At 41.6% G+C, this 19,889-nt stretch overlaps 1 protein-coding gene and 1 long non-coding RNA gene across 5 annotated transcripts; one reads left to right on the top strand and one right to left on the bottom strand.

Annotated features, from left to right (window-relative positions):
• Window positions 1-1,000: 1,000 nt before the first annotated feature.
• LIAS (lipoic acid synthetase) lies at window positions 1,001-19,875 on the bottom strand. 4 transcript variants are annotated; one of them, XM_003898593.2, is made up of 11 exons: window positions 19,718-19,875; window positions 18,220-18,392; window positions 16,582-16,675; window positions 15,251-15,331; window positions 13,347-13,503; window positions 13,207-13,264; window positions 10,629-10,757; window positions 8,188-8,333; window positions 7,043-7,113; window positions 5,453-5,564; window positions 1,001-1,167 (listed from the first exon to the last, which is right to left on the bottom strand). In XM_003898593.2, the coding sequence occupies exons 1-11, from the start codon at window positions 19,760-19,762 to the stop codon at window positions 1,115-1,117; spliced, it is 1,119 nt and encodes a 372-aa protein (XP_003898642.1). In that variant the 5' UTR covers window positions 19,763-19,875; the 3' UTR covers window positions 1,001-1,114. The 4 variants fall into 4 exon arrangements, with proteins under 4 accessions (XP_003898642.1, XP_031520511.1, XP_021794067.1 ...); XM_031664651.1 differs by lacking the exon at window positions 5,453-5,564; XM_021938375.1 differs by lacking the exon at window positions 10,629-10,757 and having other exon boundaries at window positions 1,009-1,167.
• On the top strand, window positions 8,459-18,312 carry LOC103884329. The gene is made up of 3 exons (XR_646877.3): window positions 8,459-8,751; window positions 17,685-17,854; window positions 18,243-18,312. It is a non-coding gene; the product is annotated as an uncharacterized LOC103884329 (long non-coding RNA).
• Window positions 19,876-19,889: the final 14 nt, after the last annotated feature.

Genomic DNA, 19,889 nt, shown 5'->3' on the forward strand with positions numbered 1-19,889 from the left:
CGCTGTCGCCCAGGCTGGAGTGCAGTGGCCGGATCTCAGCTCACTGCAAGCTCCGCCTCCCGGGTTCACGCCATTCTCCGGCCTCAGCCTCCCGAGTAGCTGGGACTACAGGCACCCGCCACCTCGCCCGGCTATTTTTTGTATTTCTTAGTAGAGACGGGGTTTCACCGTGTTAGCCAGGATGGTCTCGATCTCCTGACCTCGTGATCCGCCCATCTCGGCCTCCCAAAGTGCTGGGATTACAGGCTTGAGCCACCGCGCCCGGCACAAAGATATTTTAAGATTACATCACAGCAAGCAACTGTTTATTGGGACAAAGAAGATAAACAAAAAGCCAAATGAATTACTGTAATTAAATCTGTAGTTTATTGACTTTTTTCCTTTTTGTTTATTTATTTGAGATGGAGTTTTGCTCGTCACCCAGGCTGGAAGGCAATGGTGCGATCTTGCCTCACTGCAACCTCCCCCTCCCAGGTTCAAGTGATTCTTCTGCCTCAGTCTCCCGAGTAGCTGGGATTACAGGCGCCCGCCACCACGCCCGGCTAATTTTTGTTTTTTTTTTTTTTTTTGAGACGGAGTCTCACTGTGTCTCCCAGGCTGGAGTGCAGTGGCGCGATCTCGGCTCACTGCAAGCTCCGCCCCCCGGGTTCACGCCATTCTCCCGCCTCAGCCTCCCAAGTAGCTGGGACTACAGGCACCTGCTACCGCGCCCGGCTAGTTTTTTGTATTTTTAGTAGAGACGGGGTTTCACCATGTTAGCCAGGATAGTCTCGATCTCCTGACCTTGTGATCCACCCGCCTCGGCCTCCCAAAGTGCTGGGATTACAGGCTTGAGCCACCGCGCCCGGCTAATTTTTGTATTTTTAGTAGAGATAGGGTTTCACCATGCAGGCCAGGCTGGTCTCGAACTCCTGACCTCAGGTGATCCACCCGCCTCGGCCTCCTAAAGTGCTGGGATTACAGGCGTGAGCCACTATGCCTGGCTATTGACATTTTTTTGTTTTAAGCAAAGAGGTGGGGTACATCCACTGTAGTCCAGGCATTCTGGCACCACCTCTGTTATTAACTGGAATCAAATTTAAAAAATTTCTGTGATCTTGAAGGTCTTGAAGTTTTAGAAGGCTTTTGTTTTTCTTTTAGCCACTAGATTTTTCAGGAAAAATTCACCTATTTAGGAAAAAGGAAAACACATTAATATCAATTTAAAGTAAATAATAGTGAGACAACTATTTCAGAATTATATTTTTGGTGTTTCCCCTTTAAAGACGACGTTTGTATTTATTGGCACTTCCCTCTTCTCAAACGTCACTGGCAATATTTTTCTAACCTAAATATCCCCTATATCTTTGGCCTTTTTCCCCGGTAATAATGACTAGAGTCTCCTACTACTATTCTTTCTAGTAACTCAATATTACGAAGGGTGATCCTACTGTATACATGGGTCTGCACATTTATTCTACTTTATGTGCACTATCTTTCCCTCATCACTGTCAAAGTATTGCTCTTGGCAAAATTCACTTCCAAGAGCAATTTTGCTACATTATTAGGCTGGATCTGATGTTTATAAAACAGACCTCGTTGCAGTTGAGCAGACGCATCTGATGGAATCTCTTTAGCTTATTCCTCTCTAGGGAAGCAAGAGTTCTTCATCTGTAATGGGCTTTCTCCCCACCGCCTGAGTTGTGCCTATGCAGTAAGTTAGCAGCTCAGAGGGCACATTCTCTTTAGGCCATTAGCATTCCATTTAGTCTATTGCTCTTACAGCATGACTCAATGCTTACTGGTAGAGCGCAGCACTGGAGGCCTGATTTTACGAGGAGTCTGATTAACTTCTCTTTGCCATCTTACATATGAGTAGAACTGTGATGAGTGTATCTACATATAATCTCTGCAAATCCCAAGGCTCATAACCCAGCCAAGTAATCCATGCTGCTCCATACCTCCTCCGAATGTCGTGGGAGTAGCACCAACTTTACCAGACCCTAATCCATCATTTTAGTCTAATGCTCATCACATACCAGAATTTGATCTTTTCCTGGTAATTTAGAAAGCATCAAAAAGTTCATAATTTACTTCCTTTTATATGTTAGAAATTTTTCTTTAACAAAAGAAAAACTCCTTTCAAAGGATATTACTGTAACCATTCTAGAAGCTGATAGTGGTTCTATCCTTCATATGTATTTTTAGCTTGCCAGTAGTGCTGCTTGAAGATTAAATCACTTGCGATTACTGGTTTTCAAAATCCCCACATCCTGTCAGTCAGCGCTGAATCAAATTCTTGGGTTTCCAAACTATGATGAGCTATTAGTTCATTAAAATGTTTTAAATTACTATTTTTATTTATTTATTTATTTTTGAGACAGGATCTCACTCTGTCACCCAGGCTGGAGTGCAGTGGCACGATCACAGCTCACTGCAGCCTCAACCTCCTGGGCTCAGGTGATTCTCCCACCTCAGCCTCCTGGATAGCTAGAACTAAAGGTGCCCACCACCATCCAGCAAACCAGCCACCCAGCTAATTTCTGTATTTTTGTAAAGATGGGGTTTTGCCATGTTGCCCAGGCTGGTCTTGAACTCCTGGGCTCAAGTGATCCACCCACGTCGGCCTCCCAAAGTGCTAGGATTACAGGTGTGAGCCACTGCACCCGGCCTTAAATGTCTTTATAGGAACATACTGAATATTACTAATACTGGAGCATTAATTTTTTCAAATAGAATTTGTTTAATTTAAACATATTTAAGATTTAGACTCCAATATATAAAGCAATCATTTAAAACATCACTTTAGATCCAAAAAAAAAAAAAAAACAAACCAAACCTAGCTTATTTATTTATTTATTTTTGAGACAGAGTCTTGCTCTGTTGCCCAGGCTGGAGTGCAGTGGCGTGATCTTGGCTCACCACAACCTCTGCCTCCCAGGTTCAAGCAATTTTCCTGCCTCAGCCTCCCAAGTAGCTGGGACTACAGGCACACGCCACCATGCCCAGCTAATTTTTGTAATTTTTTTTTCTTTTGGAGACGGAGTCTTGCTGTGTTGCTAGGCTGGAGTGGAGTGGCAGGATCTTGGCTCACTGCAACCTCCGCCTCCCGGGTTCAAGCTATTCTCTTGCCTCAGCCTCCCAAGTAGCTGGACTACAGGTGTGCACCACCATGCCCAGCTAATTTTTGTATTTTTAGTAGAGATGGGGTTTTACTATGCTGGCCAGGATGATCTCGATCTCTTGACCTCATGATCCACCCACCTCCCAAAGTGCTGGGATTACAGACATAAGCCACCGCACCCGGCCTAAATTTTTGTATTTTTAGGAGAGACGGGGTTTCACTATTTTGGCCAGGATGGTCTTGAACTCCTGACCTTGTGATCTGCCCGCCGCGGCCTCCCAAAGTGCTGGGATTTCAGGCATGAGCCACCACATCCGGCCAATACCTAGTTTATTTTTAAAGAGACAAGGTCGGACAGGTGTGGTGGCTTACGCCTGTAATCCCAGCACTTTCGGAGGCCGAGGTGGGCGGATCACAAGGTCAGGAGATCGAGGCCATCCTGGCTAACACAGTGAAACCCCGTCTCTACTAAAAATACAAAAAATTAGCCGGGCGTGGTGGCATGTGCCTGTAGTCCCAGCTACTCGGGAGGCTGAGGCAGGAGAATGGCATGAACCCGAGAGGCAGAGGTTGTAGTGAGCCAAGACTGCACCACTGCACTCCAGCCTGGGCAACAGAGAGAGACTCCACCTCAAAACAAAAATAATAAAAAAATAAAAAATAAAGAGATGAGGTCTCACAATATTGCTCAAGTTCTATTTGAACTCCTGGGCCCATGCGATCCTCCTGCCTCAGTCTCCCAAGAAGGTGGGACTATAGGCACATACCACCTCACCTGGCCTAGCTGTTTCTTTTTTTTATTTTATTTTTATTTTTATTTATTTATTTATTTGAGACGCAGTCTCGCTCTGTCGCCCAGGCTGGAGTCCAGTGGCCAGATCTCAGCTCACTGCAAGCTCCGCTTCCCGGGTTTACGCCATTCTCCTGCCTCAGCCTCCCGAGTACCTGGGACTACAGGTGCCCGCCACCTCGCCCAGCTAGTTTTTTGTATTTTTTAGTAGAGACGGGGTTTCACCGTGTTAGCCAGGATGGTCTCGATCTCCTGACCTCGTGATCCGCCCGTCTCGGCCTCCCAAAGTGCTGGGATTACAGGCTTGAGCCACCACGCCCGGCCTATTTTTATTTTGAGACACAGTATCTTGCTGTGTCGCCCAGGCTGGAGTTGTAGTGACATGATCATAGCTCACTGGATCCTTGAACTCCTGGGCTCAAGTAATCCTCCTGCCTTCCAAAGTGCTGGGATTAGAGGCATGAGCCACCTTGCCTGGCCTCTTTATTCTTTTTTTTTTTTGAGATGGAATCTTGCTCTGTCACCCAGGCTGGAGTGCAGTGGCACAATCTCGGCTCACTGCAAGCTCTGCCTTCTGGGTTCACACCATTCTCCTGCCTCAGCCTCCTGAGTAGCTGGGACTACAGGCGTCCACCACCATGCCCGGCTAATTTTTTGTATTTTTAGTGGAGACGGGGTTTTCACTGTGTTAGCCAGGATGGTCTCGATCTCCTGACCTCGTGATCCCCCCGCCTCAGCCTCCCAAAGTGCTGAGATTACAGGCGTGAGCCACCGCACCTGGCCAGCCTATTTATTCTTAATAATTGTAATTGTTAAGTTCAACTGACAGGGACATCAGAAACACTTTCTAGATTAAATTCAGTCTTCAGATATGTTCTATGGATCCTCTCACAATCATTATCACGTGACTTTTTATCCCTTGGAAACTGATTTTATTTTCATAAATCAATTCAAGCTATTGATTAAAATAAGAGCTGAAATTCCAAAGGTAAAAAAAAAACTGCATTGTAGCTAGTAAAACCACTAAACGTTTCTACGGAGAAAAATAATCTTATGGATATTTTTCTGTTGCCTCTGGGGGAAAAATACAAAGAAATGTAATGACGCAAGCAATGCTATCAAACAGATACTTTTCAGTGCTTAAATTGATTGAAATTGGTAGTCTGGAGATGCAGCTGGCAACATTTCCAAATAAATATGTATTTCTCAGAAAACCCTATTAGACGCTTGACATGCTCTGTCATTTCTGAATAATCCACTACTGAAATCTACACATAGAATAAATCAATAAACCAATTGTTTCTGCTTTTACTATATAGTAGCTGAGTTACAAAGCAAGGGGCTGAATTTGTTTAAGAAACAAAGGATTAAGAGAAACTTTTCCTTAACATGATCCCCATGGAGCAAAGCTCCTAAGCATGTTCCAGGAAAAAAAACTACGCCCTCTACCAAGACCACCAAAGGTATTACAATTTGTCAAGAGTTTTAGTGATTGGTGGTAGAACTTAATGTGGAAAGTTAATGGCCTAAATAAAACCATGCCCCGCAATCTACCTTACCTGCTTTATATGAAGAACGCACCAAAGGGCCACTTGCAGTATAATGAAATCCAAGTTCATTTCCTACTTTCTCCCAGTATTTGAATTTTTCAGGAGTAATATATTCTTCAACCTAGATTTAAATAATTACTTCTGATCAGATTTTAGAATTCCTCTTTGATTCTGCAGAAAGTCTATACCCATTTACGCAGAACACTCTTCACTGCATAATTTATCTTGCCTCCACCCCCAGGCTTTTGTCCTCTCCCTCCTCCCTGTTTGCTAGTTACTTGTTGGCCACTCTACTGGGATGTAAATACAGGGAATTATAGAGGCAGGGAAGCATATCAATTTTGTGCTACATTGGCTATTCCAAAGGACAGAGAAAGAAGAGATTATCTATAGAGATTATTTATCTGTATTTTTCCTTCATTAACAGGTAAATTCAAGAATTACTCATGCCTATCTGATTCTTGAGGACAAGACTGTCTTACTCAATTTGTATCTTCTGCTTAGCACTGTGACTGGCACATGGTCACTGCTCAACACAAGCTTCTTGAATGAATGGATAAACGTCCATGACAGAAACAGAAACAATGGTTTCCCATTCTTACTTCGCCTCTGGCTCTAACATAACAAAAAACAAATTACACAATAACCAAGTGTAAATGAGTGCCATTTCCCAACTTTTAAATTCTTTTTCTCTAGGTTCACTTGAGTTGTGAAATTTGTAGAGAAAATGGGGGAGGCAGCAAATATGTACCAATGTAGCTGATTTATGTAGATAATAAAACTGGGACTTACCAGTATACAGCTGACCCTCGAACAACATGGTAACTGCACAGGCCCACTTACGTAACATACAAAATGTGTGTTAATTGACTCTTGTTATTGGTAAGGCTTCTGGTCAACAGAAGGCTATTAGTAGTTATGATTTTTTGGGAGTCAAAAGCTATACATGGGCTGGGCGCAGTGGCTCACACCTGTAATCCCAGCACTTTGGAAGGCTGAGGCGGGCGGATCACCTAAGGTCAGGAGTTCAAGACTAGCGTGGCCAAAATGGTGAAACCCTGTCTCCATTAAAAATATTAAAAAACTGACCGGGTGTGGTGGCTCACACCTGTAATCCTAGTGCTTTGGGAGGCCAAGGTGGGTGGATTGCCTGAGCTCAGGAGTTCAAGACCAGCCTGGGCAACATGCCAAAATTCCGTCTCTAAAAATATAAAAAAATTAGTCGGGTGTGGTAGTTCGTGCCTGTAATCCCAGCTACTCAGGAGGCTGAGTCATGAAAATCGTTTGAACCTGGGAGGTGGAGGTTGCAGTGAGCTGAGATTGTACCACTGCACTCTAGTCTGGGTGACAGAGCGAGACTCTGTGTCAAACAACAACAACAAAAATATCTATATCTATATCTATATCTATAGATATAATTTAGCCAGATGTAGTGGCACCCGTCTGTAGTCCCAGCTACTCAGGAGGGTGAGGCAGGAGAATCACCTGAACCCAGGAGGCAGAGATTACAGTGAGCCGAGATCGTGCCACTACACTCCAGCTTGGGCGACAAGAGCAAAACTCCATCTTAAAAAAAAAAGCAAATCCAGATACGTGTACCTTAAGATGACGCCTTGTTGGCTGCATATATTGTCCTAAAGTCAAGCAGTCTACATCTGCCTCACGAAGTGCTGTAGGAAGAAAAGCACAAATTACATTAGCAAATACTTTAATTGTAGACCTAACCATAATTTTCCTGAGGAATATTTAAAAATGGTGTGAACTTTGTGACAGTCCATAATCCTCATGTTGGGGAATAAGATAACACCTATTCATTCAAAAGTATTATGTGCCAGGGACTGTAGTAAGGACTGAAAACAGTAATAATTAAGACAGTCATGTAGGGCTTATAGATACAAGGATAAATACTTCTAATAGTACAGAATAAATGTTAAAATAGTCGTGGAGGGTGTTTTAGAGTAGGAGTCTGTTTGGCAGAAAAGGTATGGGAAATGGTATATGCAAAAACCTGAATGCACCTATATTATAGAGCAAATGTGTTGCATTAGGTTTTTACTCAATGCACAAGATATGCTATGGGGGCTGTGATTTAAACTGTGACGTATCAGAACCTTTCTAATAAACTGCGTTCAATTTGGTAAACAGCAGCTCTTAATTACTATATGAACTTACTACTCTTTGAACCGCTAAATAACTACAAGCAATCTAAGGATCCTCTGCTAAAATTAAAACTTTTATTCCCAAAGTTTAAAAAGTCCAAGAATCACAAAGTACATGGAATTATGGGACTAAGGTTCAGCAAACTCCAAAGCACACCATGTTATGTGACAATGCTACAAGTAAGCTCTTTCTCAGAGGCTTGGATTAGTCTCATTGATCTATGAACTGTCAGTGCCTGGTACCTGGCTGGCTCTCCAAAAGTGTCCAATGATAGAATGAGAAAAGTGAATGAAATCATGCTATCAGTGGATGCAAGGATGGGGAATAAAATGGGATATAAATTTCATATCCTGAGCTTCATGCATGTCACTCCATGAAATCCCAAGAAAATTTATTTCCTTTGCTTTATTTTCTTTTTTAACTTGTATTTTAGATTTGGGGGTGCATGTGCAAGTTGGTTTTCTTTTTATGCTGCCATTTATATAACCATATACTTTGTTCTTAGAAGGGCCTTCAAAGTGAGTGGGTTCCTGCTATTACTCAAATTAGATGGGAAAGATTTTTTCATTTTTCAATTTCTTTACCTTTCATTGTTGCATATACTTGCTCATCATTCTCGCCTAAACCCAACATTATAGATGTTTTAGAAATAACATCAGGCTGAACCTTCTTGGCATGTTTCAGTACACGTAGGGACTGATCAAAATTGGCCCGAGGATCACGAACCTTACTGGAAAACAGCAGGACTGTTGTCAGCAAGAATTACAACAAGTTCAACCAAGTACATAGTTACGCAAGCAACCTGAAAGACCAGAGAAGTACATTCTGCACATTATCTTAAACCACATAGTTGAAAGGTAGCATTTATGCACAAATGCCTAACTGTTAATTTAGGAAAGAAAAGGCCTCACTGGGCTCCCTAGCTCTGCCTCAAGCCTGGGGCAGAGAAAAGTACAATGGAAGAAATTATTTCAGTTTATGCATTGAGAAACCAGAATTCTGAAGCGAAAAACTAGGAGAGAAAGGAAAAAAAAGCAGAAGTAAGAGAGTCTCCATGCTGAACAAAGAAAAAAATAAGCTGAACCCACGTCAGAGGGTTGAAACTTTCATGTTCATTTCTTTTCTGAAGACTAAGCTGCCCTCTGCTGGTGAGTACACAACACTGCCACCTCTTAGGTAAAGAAATGCATGATTCTGGAATTTTCACTGGAAAGGATCATGTTTCTTAAGTGAAACCAGGGAAACTGGCACCCACTGGTGGTGGTATCACGACAAGGTTGCAACAGGCTGTGTACCGTGGCTTAAATGACTTATCATTTAAGCCAAAAGGCCAGAAAGCTTCTGATGTTAAACCGGGTTTCATTTCAATTCTAAAGCAGCTTTATTTTCTGTAATTGTTTTTCATCAGACACTAGTTAACAGGAAAGAAACAAATTTATGAATGTAAAAATGACTGAAACTGACAATATAGAAATTACTTTTTAACAGAATTTCTCCACTGAAATTAAGTTATGGTCTCTACTGTTTATGATTTAGTGAAAATGATGGTTATTGTTTAACTTATTTCAGGTTCTATGACACAGATCATATGTAGAAGCTAATCAAATCACTGCTAAATGCTAAATTAAAGAAAAAATGATATTAATCTTGCCTGAAGCTTAAAATGTTCATTTTTCTAAAATTTGAATGGATGTGGATAATAATCCTTACTTTTTACATGAGTGTTACTTGCCAATAATTACTCTTAATTACTGAAATTATTAGGAGTAAGAAAGCATAGTGTCTACCTTTTTAAAAAAGTACATCTGAATGATATGAGTTTTTCTTTTTTTTTTTTTGAAGTCTCGCTCTGTTGCCCAGGCTGGAGTGCAGTGGCACTATCACTATCTTGGTTTACCGCAACCTGCACCTCCCGAGTTCAAGCAATTCTCCTGCCTCAGCCTCCAGAGTAGCTGGAATTACAGATGCGCTTCACTGCACCTGGCTAATTTTTTGTATATTAGTAGAGACGGGGTTTCATCATGTTGGCCAGGCTAGTCTTGAACTCCCAACCTCAGGTAATTCGCCCGCCTCGGCCTCCCAAAGTGCTAGGATTACAGGCGTGAGCCATGAGTTTTTCATTCATTACACATATTAGTGCTGTGTATGTGTATAAATATATATATATATATATTTTTTTTTCCTTTCTTTCTCTTTCTAGATGGAGTTTTGCTCCTGTTGCCCAGCCTGGAGTGCAATGGCGCGATCTTGGCTCACTGCAACCTCCGCCTCCCGAGTTCAAGCGATTCTTCTCCTGCCTCAGCCTCCCGAATAGCTGGGATTACAGGCATGTGCCACCACGCCTGGCTAATTTTGTATTTTTAGTAGAGATGGGGTTTCTCCATGTTGGTCAGGCTGGTCTCGAACTCCCAACCTCAGGTGATCTGCCTGCCTTAGCCTCCCAAAGTGCTGGGATTACAGGCATGAGCCACTGCGCCCAGCCGAATATATTTTTGAAGCCTTTTCTTTAGAATTACAACCAAAGCAATTGCTCTAGTGTAATTTTTCCCTCCTTCGAAAACTTTTTTGTGGGGAGGGGGAAACAAACAACTCATTGAAATTTGCAGTCTGATATTATTTAAAAAAAAAAGAAAAAAAAGGTGTTCATTATTTGTGTGTATTAAAACACACACAGTAACTGTTAGTAATATGAATTAACACCTTAATGTTTATAATATAAAAATTAAGTATATTATAAATATAAAAATACAATTATGCAGTATAAATATAGTGTTTATAATATAAACACTAAGTAACTGATATTGCTGGGTGGAAATACTATTATGGATGATATTTATGCTGTTTTTGTTGGTGATATTTTCTGATTTTTATGTAACAGACATAGACTGAGTTTTCCTAAAAAACAAAAAAGAATAGAGTTTCCTTTGTAAAAGTCGATGGCAAAGTTCACCCCTGGAAAAGGTAAGTATATATGGCATATTTTGACCCACCTAACTTTCCAACATTACTTTGTACACGTATTCACCTCTGTAATTCCGGGACTGTTTCTACATTATGTGCATACACGTCTAATCCTGACAGAGCAACTTTTTCTATTGCTTTGAGATCACCTCGAAAATCAGGAGTAAGACACTCCACAAGGATTTTTGGATTCCTAGGGGGAAAAAAGAGAATTATCAAACAGAGAGAAAGAACTGACATACCTGTTGCTCAAAACAGAAATTATCGGTACTCATTCAGTATGTTTCAACACAGTAACCTTTAGAACTTTGCCAAGCAAAGTATGAACATACAGATGTTCATACATGAACCATTATAAAAAAAGAAAAAAAAAGCGGAACATTAAATACTATGTACGCAGTGGTTAAAACACACCTGTAGGCAAACTGAATAAAATTTCAAATTATATATAGTAGACTTTTAAACCTAATTTGAGTAGGTTTTAGAAAAAGTAAATAATTGTAAGAAACTAAAATATGAAATATCAAAACATCAAATATAAAACTTTACTCTTTGGAAAGTAAATTGAGATATTTCTTATATAAATGTGAATATTATTTGATTGCTTTAATTTTGATTTCTTTAAAAAGTTATCAAATCATGCTCTCCTCCTTTCCTCTAGGCAAATATTTCACAAGTACTATGGGTTTTAAAAACTATTTTCTGGGTTGCTGAGTCATGAGCTTTGTTAAACAAAGTATGAGCTAAACATTAATCTTCCTATTTATGTTGTGGCTATATCTATTCATCCAAGCATTATAATGTGAAATGGGTCACAGAGCTGTTCCCTTTGACACCAGCAAAAATGACTGAAACAGCTGACAAATTTTTTCATAAACCCACTGGCAAAGTGTCTAGAGTTGTTCCCTGGAAGAACAGATGTAGAAAAGACTACATGTACACCCTTATCATGAATATGAGATGTTCAAAGAATACGTCCAAGTAATTCTGGTTTTTTGAGACGAGTTCGTTGAAATGCTTGTGGCTGAGTGTGCGTTGATCTCAGCTTCATCGTAAGTCTGGCCTCCTGGAAATTGCTATTCTTCAGCTCGAAAGAAGTTGGGACTATGCCGGGCCATTCGCCTCGGGCTAATTTTAGGCTTAGTAGAGACGGTTTCACAGAAAGTTAGTTAGGATTGTCTCGACCTCCTGACCTTGTGATCTGCCTGTTTCTCGCCTCCCAAAAAGTTGGGATTACAGGCTTGAGCCACTACCGCCTTTTTTTTTTTTGTGGCCAAAACAGGGTCTTGCTCTGCTGCCCAGTGCATCATAGCTCACTGTACTTTATCCCTCTAATATCGGCATTCTTGCTCAGCCTCCCAAGCAGGTAGGACTACAGGCGCATGCTACCACATCCAGCTACTTTTTTTTTTAAATTTATTTTTTGTAGAGACAGCATTTCCCTATGTTGCCCAGGCTGGTCTTGAACATCTGGCCTCAAGCAATCTTCCTGCTTTGGCCTCCCAAAGTGCTAGAACTATAGGCGTGAACCACTGTGCTTGGTTCTACTGCTTTTTTAAACTGCAAGCTAAGACCCATTGAAGCTTGTAAAATAAACAGTGGGCTGCAAACAGATTTTTCAAAAATGAACTATAGTAAATAGAAAACAGAAAATACTAGGGAATCATTTAAAAAATTTACTAAGTGTGCTTAGGTGCCAAACTAGTACTGAGTTGTAGAAAATTAGAATCATCCCAGCACTTTGGGAGGGCGAGGCAGGAGTATTGCTTGAGGCCAGGAGTTTGAGATGAGCCTGGGGAATGCAGCAAGATTCTGTCTCTGAAAAAAAAAATGAAAAAAAAATTAGCCGAGCGTGGTAGTGTGTACCTGCAGTCCCAGCTACTTGGGAGGCTGAGGCAGAAGGACTGCTTGAGCCCAGAAGTTTGAGGCTGCAGTGAGCTATGACCAGGCCATTGCACTCCAGCCTAGATGACAAAGCAAGACTGTCTCTTAAACAAAACAAAACCAAAAAAACCAGGCTGGGCGCGGTGGCCCAGGCCTGTAATCCTGCACTTTGGTAGGCTCAGGTGGGTGGATCAATTGAGGTCAGGAGATCGAGACTATTCTGGCCAACATGGTGAAATCCTGTCTCTTACTAAAAGTACAAAAATCAGCTGAGCGTGGTGGCATGGGCTTGTAATCCCAGCTACTCGGGAGGCCGGGGCAGGAGAAATGCTTGAACTAGGAGGTGGAGGTTGCAGTGAGATGGCGCCACTGCACTCCAGCCTGGGCAAAAGAGTGAGACTCCATCTCAAAACAAAACAAAACAAAAATCATTACTAAGAAGACCAGGTTTATACTTTTTAAAGAAAATTATTCAAAGTTTAGACTAATGCTCTAATATGAGGGAGGGATTCTATGGGCTAAAAGTCTATAGATAAGTTCATGTTACTGACCCCCTAAAATTCTCTGCAAATATGTATCTGTACATACAAATATGCTTTTTCCAAAGAAACGTGTACATAATTTCCAGTGAATTATCAGAAAACTATGAAACTCCCCAAAAAGTGAATAATCCCTGCTTCAAGGTAAAGAACTTAAACTAAACTCATGTGGGTCCAAAACGGTCCTTAAATTACACAAACAAATGCAAAAATAAGTACCTTTCCTTTAAATATGATACAGTCTTTGCAATGTGTTCAGCTCCCCCATCAGGCATATCTAGAAATAAAAGAATCCACTGCTCAAGATGATGTCACCATTTAGAGCCAATTTCTGGTAGAGGCCACCATGACACACTAACCGTCTCGATCTACAGATGTCAGGACAACATAATCCAGACCCCATTCTGCAATTGCCTTTGCAGTACTGTAGGGCTCACTGGCATCCAGTGGAGGAGGATTTCTTGCAGTCTTAACAGAACAAAATCTGCAACCTCTTGTACATGTATCACCCATCAACTAAAAGAGAAATGTTACAATTTAAATCAAATAGACAGATGACCCTTAAGGACATAATGTTGAGAGAATAAAGCAAGTTGCAAAGAATGCATACAGTTTGGTTCTGTTTATAAGAAATTTGAAACATTCGAAACTAAATGATAGTCAAGGAACACAAATATATGTGATACAACTAAAAAGAAAGGGAAATAAACTCAGCAATAATAATAGTGTTCAGGGAAGAGAAAAGGGGATGGGATCAGGAAAGGACACAAAATTTAAATTTAAAAAACAAAGCAGGGTGCAGTGGCTTGCTCCTATAATCCCAGCTACTCTGGAGGCTGAGGTGGGAGGATTGTTGAGAGTTTGAGACCAGCATGGGCAACACAGCGAGACCCTGTCTCTAAAAATTAGCTGGGTATAGTGGCATGTACCTGTAGCCTCAGGTATTCAGGGAGGCTGAGATGGGAGGATCACCTGAGCCTAGAGTTCCAGGCTGCAGTGAGCTATGACTATGCCACTGCATTCCAGCCTAGGTGACAGAGTGAGACCCCCATTTCTTAAAACAAAATAGAAACACAACTGAAAAATGGGATTCTAAAATACAGTTTAGGGGCTACAGAGGGGGATTCAAAGAAAATGCTAATGTTTTAATCTCAAACTGGAGGTATGAAGGTGTCTGTTCTGTTATTCTTTTTTTTTTTTTTTGAGACGGAGTCTCGCGCTGTCGCCCAGGCTGGAGTGCAGTGGCCGGATCTCAGCTCACTGCAAGCTCCGCCTCCTGGGTTCACGCCATTCTCCGGCCTCAGCCTCCCGAGTAGCTGGGACTATAGGCGCTGCCACCTCGCCCGGCTATTTTTTTTGTATTTCTTAGTAGAGACGGGGTTTCACCATGTTAGCCAGGATGGTCTCGATCTCCTGACCTCGTGATCCGCCCATCTCGGCCTCCCAAAGTGCTGGGATTACAGGCTTGAGCCACCGCGCCCGGCCTGTTCTGTTATTCTTTATAACTTACACAGTTTATAAAATACTTTTTTTTTGAAACAGGGTCTTGCTCTGTAGTCTAGGCTGGGATGCAGTGGCATGATCACGTCTTACTGCAGCCTCGACTTCTTGGACTCAAGTGATCCTCCCACCTCAGCCTCCCCAGTAGTTGGGTATACAGGCAAGTGCCACCATGACCAGCTAATTTTTTAAAACTTTTTTTTGTATGGACAGGGTTTTACTATGTTGCCCAGCTGGTCTCGAACTCCTGGGTTCAAATGATCTGCCTGACTCAGCCTCCCAAAATGCTGGGATTACAGGCATCAGCCACTGCACCTGGCCTATGAAGATACATTTCATCTACTCAATAATCAAAAAAGATGATTTTAAAAGACATAAAATATGTAACAGATCAATGTGCAGGTCTCTATGAATGTGAAAACAGAAAGCACAGCTCCTTCTTGTAGAATATATTAAACAGAAAACACACAAAAAGTTAAGCAATCATGAATAATGTTTCCAAAAATTGAGAGGAGAGGTATCTCAAGGCAGCGTGTGATTAACTATCACATAAATGAAACAACCAATAACAGATTTATGCAGAGAAGAGTGAGATCAAAACAGGTTGGATTATTCCATCAGGTTTTTTCTTAATATTTTTCATAAATGCAAATGTAATGAAAAATCTGACCAGAGATTCATAACGCACATTTTTAGGAAGAAGACAGAACATATTCCCTTTCAGTTTCTAGACTAAAGCTGTAGAGGCTGAGGCTGGCCCTACCATGATCGTGGCCGTAGCGGTGGCATATTCTCCACCTCCCCAACACTCTCCAATATTGGGACATCGAGCTTCCTCACATACCTGTGTACAAAAGGAAATGGAACACCATTAGGTTGACAATATCCACCAACTAAACAATTGGTGACTGTGATTAGACATTTTAAACTGCTCATTGTTTACAACATATTTTTGAAGACATCCACTATTCAAAAATGCTGTTAAGACCAGGTGCGCTGGCTCATGCCTGTAATTCTAGCACTTTGGGAGGCTGAGGAGGGAGGATTGCTCGAGCCCAGGAATCTGATACCAGTCTGGGCAACATAGTGAAACCCCACCTCTACAAAAAATCGAAAAGTTAGCTAGGCATGGTAATGTGCATCTATACTCCCAGCTACTCAGAAGGCCAAGGAGGGAGGATCACTTGAGCCTGGGAGGTCAAGGCAATTGTGCCACAGCGCTCTAGCCTGGACAACAGAGCAATGCCCTGTCTTAAAAAAAAAAAAAAAAAAAAGAGGCTGTTAAACTGCCAAACTCTATATTAAAATTAGAGTGTGGTGAGCATGTCCTATAGAGGTGTACTCCCTTACACAATTATATAAGAATGGACAGACTTGAATTTTTATTTTTTTAAAGATGGAGTCTCACTCTGTCGTCCAGGCTGGAGTGCAGTGGTGCCATTTTGGCTCACTGCAATCTCCACCTCCCGGGCTCAAGTGATTCTCCTGCCTCAGCCTTCCGAGTAGCTGGGACTACAGGCTCATGCTACCAAGTCCAGCAAATTTTTTTTTTTTGTATTTTTAGTAGAGACGGGGTTTCGCCATGTTGGCCAGGCTGGTCTTGAACTCCTGACCTCAGGTGATCCTCCCGCCTCGGCCTTCTGAGTGCTGGAATTATTGGTGTGAGCCACCACACCCGGCCAAACTCTCATTTTTAAATTAAAAACTTTATGAATGTATATACTTCATATGTGCAAATAAAAAAGTCTGAAAGAATATATACTGAACAGTTATAGGTAAAAGAGCGTGCTTTATATATGGCATTGTGTATGTGACATAGCTTCACATTTAATTTTATATTCTTTCCAATGAAACAAATATCTAATTTGCAATATAAAACAAACAAAGCTTTGTTTCCAAACTTGTAGGGCAAAAAATCTTTTTGTTTGCAGGAAAAATGATTCTAAATATATTTCCATTCCTGGTAGTAATGTATCACTTAACATATTTACTTTCTTTGCTATTATTTATATATTTGTTAATAATTTTTAAGCTATATAAATGTAGAAACACGGCTTTTGGTTAAGAGGGATAGTTTACACTTTGACAACTTACTGTATGGAGGTTTAAATTCCGCAAAGTGTTTTTCAGTTTATTGTAATTTTTCCCCATGGGAATCTCTGTCTTTAGCCATGGAGGTAGTCTTAACCTAAGGAAAGTCAAACATAACGATTAACAAATATGCTGCCAAATAATTACACAGCTTTGAAGTTAATTTCTTCTATTACAATTCCTAGTTAATACTGTTTCTATAATCTTAGAATAACTCTTATAATTTCTGTCATAAGAGTAAGAACACAGAATCAAATTCAGCCTTGCTCAAACCACTTTAGAAAACACCAATAGGCCAGGCGTGGTGGCTCAAGCCTGTAATCCCAGCACTTTGGGAGGCTGAGGTGGGTGGATCACGAGGTCAGGAGATCGAGACTATCCTGGCTAACACGGTGAAACCCCGTCTCCACTAAAAATACAAAAAACTAGCTGGGCGTGGTGGCGGGTGCCTGTAGTTCCAGCTACTTGGGAGGCTGAGGCGGGAGAATGGCGTGAACCCGGGAGGCGGAGCTTGCAGTGAGCCGAGATCATGCCACTGCACTCCAGCCTGGGAGACACAGCAAGACTCCGTCTCAAAAAAAAAAAAAAAAAGAAAACACCAATAATGGGGCCAGGCACCGTGGCTCACGCCTGTAATCCCAGCACTTTGGGAGGCCGAGGCAGGTGGATCACCTGAGGTCCAGAGTTTGAGACCAGCCTGAACAATATGGAGAAACTCCGTCGCTACTAAAAATACAAAATTAGCTGGGCGTGCTGGCACATGCCTGTAATCCCAGCTACTCTGGAGGCTGAGGCAGGAGAATGGCTTGAACCCTGGATGCAGAGGTTGCTGTGAGCCAAGATCGTGCCATTTGCACTCCAGCCTGGGCAACAAGAGCGAACTCCATCTCAAAAAAAATTAAAAAAAAAAAGAAAACACCAATAATGGAGTGTAACAGGGCACTATGCTCATGTCTACCTTTTTTGCAAAGCCAGAGTTACACTATTCTAATAAGAGAATGAGTTTTTGAATATCTCATCCTTCATGAATGATACTGCCAAAAAGTACTCTATTTGTTTAGAGTGACGTAAGATCACAACAGTGCACTGTCTGCTCTATATTCTAGATTTTATAGTGGTTACTCAACGTAAAAAAGATCTAAAATTTGGAGTGGAGATTGTGAATCCTTGGTTCTCCATGACTTCCATCCACTTGTGATACAGAAGGAGCTGGATTAAGTTCTCTCTCAACACAATCTACCTTCTACATAAAATTCCACAACTCTTTTAAATTAAGGTAAGGTATCCATAGGTCATATGTAAATTGACTAGGAGAAGCACACGTTAGATCATCAACACCTAGTAACCCAGATCTAACAGACTAGTAGTAAGGCAATAATCTCTACTCTGAAGAAGTTGGATGCTGGGTAGAAAATGGGGAGATGGCAGTGTAACATAGTAAGGGCACATAGAAAAGAGAAAGATTCCAACAATTTCATCTGCTTACCTGTTCTGTCTAGTTGTGTTATCACATCTTTCTAATGATTTTTAGCTAAATTTAACAAGTCTGACATAAAAAACAGATTCTAGGGCTTGGTTATATCTGAAAATAATGCACAACAAAGGAATGGGACTTTAAAATTATCTCAAATTTTCAATTACCTTTCTCCTTTCTGGCGTTTTAGGTTTCCTTTATATTCATCCCAGGTGCTCCTGTCTGCAAGATCACCAGATACAAAATCTTGAAGGTCTGGTCCATTCTGTAAGAGTTCCTTTTTTTCATCTGGCAAGGAACTTAATGGTCTGACTGGGCTGCATAAGTATCTCCCAAATACCTAATGAAAGAGTTCATTATGACATTAATTTAGTGGAGTCCGGAATAATTTAGTTTTAACCCATCATAACACCTAAAAGTAAGCCTTTTGGTAAACCTAAAAAAGTGTTTCAGAAATTATGTCAAACTAGGAGCTCTAGTATTCTAGGGCATTAGAATGTAATATAAAAGATGACTGAAGGAACCAAACCTAAAAGAGAATAAGAGTTGACTGTTTACTACTGAGTTTAGAATTGATTTGGAAATCTCTGGAACTATCTAATATACATCACACTTTCATGTACTCCACCTACCAGGAACTACATGTTTGTCTTTCAACAAGATTGAACTGCAATAACTGAAGAAGGTGCCACAGTTTAAAATTGTTCTGGTCCTGACTTGAATCAGGGGCGTTTAAAGTGAAGTGTGCAATAAATCTCTCGAGTTTTGAATAAGCATAATTGTTTAAAAGTAGGTTAATAACGCCCAGTTGGTTTCAGATAACTGGAAGGGGGAAAACCAAGCCTAACGTTTTTTACCTTTTTTTTTTTTTGAGACGGAGTCTCGCTCTGTCGCCCAGGCTGGAGTGCAGTGGCGCGATCGCGGCTCACTGCAACCTCCGCCTCCCGGGTTCAAGCGATTCTCCTGCCTCAGCCTCCCGAGTAGCTGGGATTACAGGCGCGCGCCACCACGCTCAGCTAATTTTTGTATTTTCAGTAGAGACGGGGTTTCACCACATTGGCCAGGATGAACGATTTTACTTTCTAGGTTACATTTTTTCTGTGTTTGAACATGGCAGTCAAGAACATAAGAAATCATGGTATTCGGCTTTTACATCTTAACACAAACATGCACGAGACAGCCAGAACACTACAAAATCCGCGAGTCTGCACATGTAACGCAAAAGAACCTTCGACAACTCAAAAAGAGTGCCTGTTAGGGTGTTGCACGATTGCTACTGCACTTCTCAATGTCTGCAGCTAAAGCCTAGAGGACAGGTTTGTGTTCTCTGCGGCTAGAGTGGTGTCTTACACACAGTAAGAGTCCAATACAGAATAGCTATGTAGGGTGCTCACTGCAGTGCTCCATAAATATAGGGTACAAACCACTCTAAACAGAAAATAAGTCCTTAGTGCCGGCCCAGAGACACTTTCAAACAAACTGATGCCAGAGACTCTATATCAATATCTTGCGGTTGGTAGAAGAATTACATGAGATTACACGAAAAATGTTTAAAACTGGCGTTGGCTAGAAGTAAATGCACTGACCTTTATTATTGGGCGTGGGCGCTCTGAAGGGATAGGATCCCCCCACCCCACGCCCAAACCCGCTCGCCCCGCCGCTCACCCGGGGCCCCAGGGTGCGCGCTGCATCCCCGCAGCGTAGAGACATTTCCTCTTTACAACTAGCGCAGTGCAGGGATTGAGAGATCGCTAACTCCCGGGAAAGGACAGGTCGGTAACACGTCGCTCCGTTTACGACAAACAGCCGAGCTGCTCCATGATTGGCTGCTTTAGCC

Source organism: Papio anubis, chromosome 3 (assembly GCF_008728515.1).
Source record: "Papio anubis isolate 15944 chromosome 3, Panubis1.0, whole genome shotgun sequence".
Classification (NCBI taxonomy): Eukaryota; Metazoa; Chordata; class Mammalia; order Primates; family Cercopithecidae; genus Papio; species Papio anubis.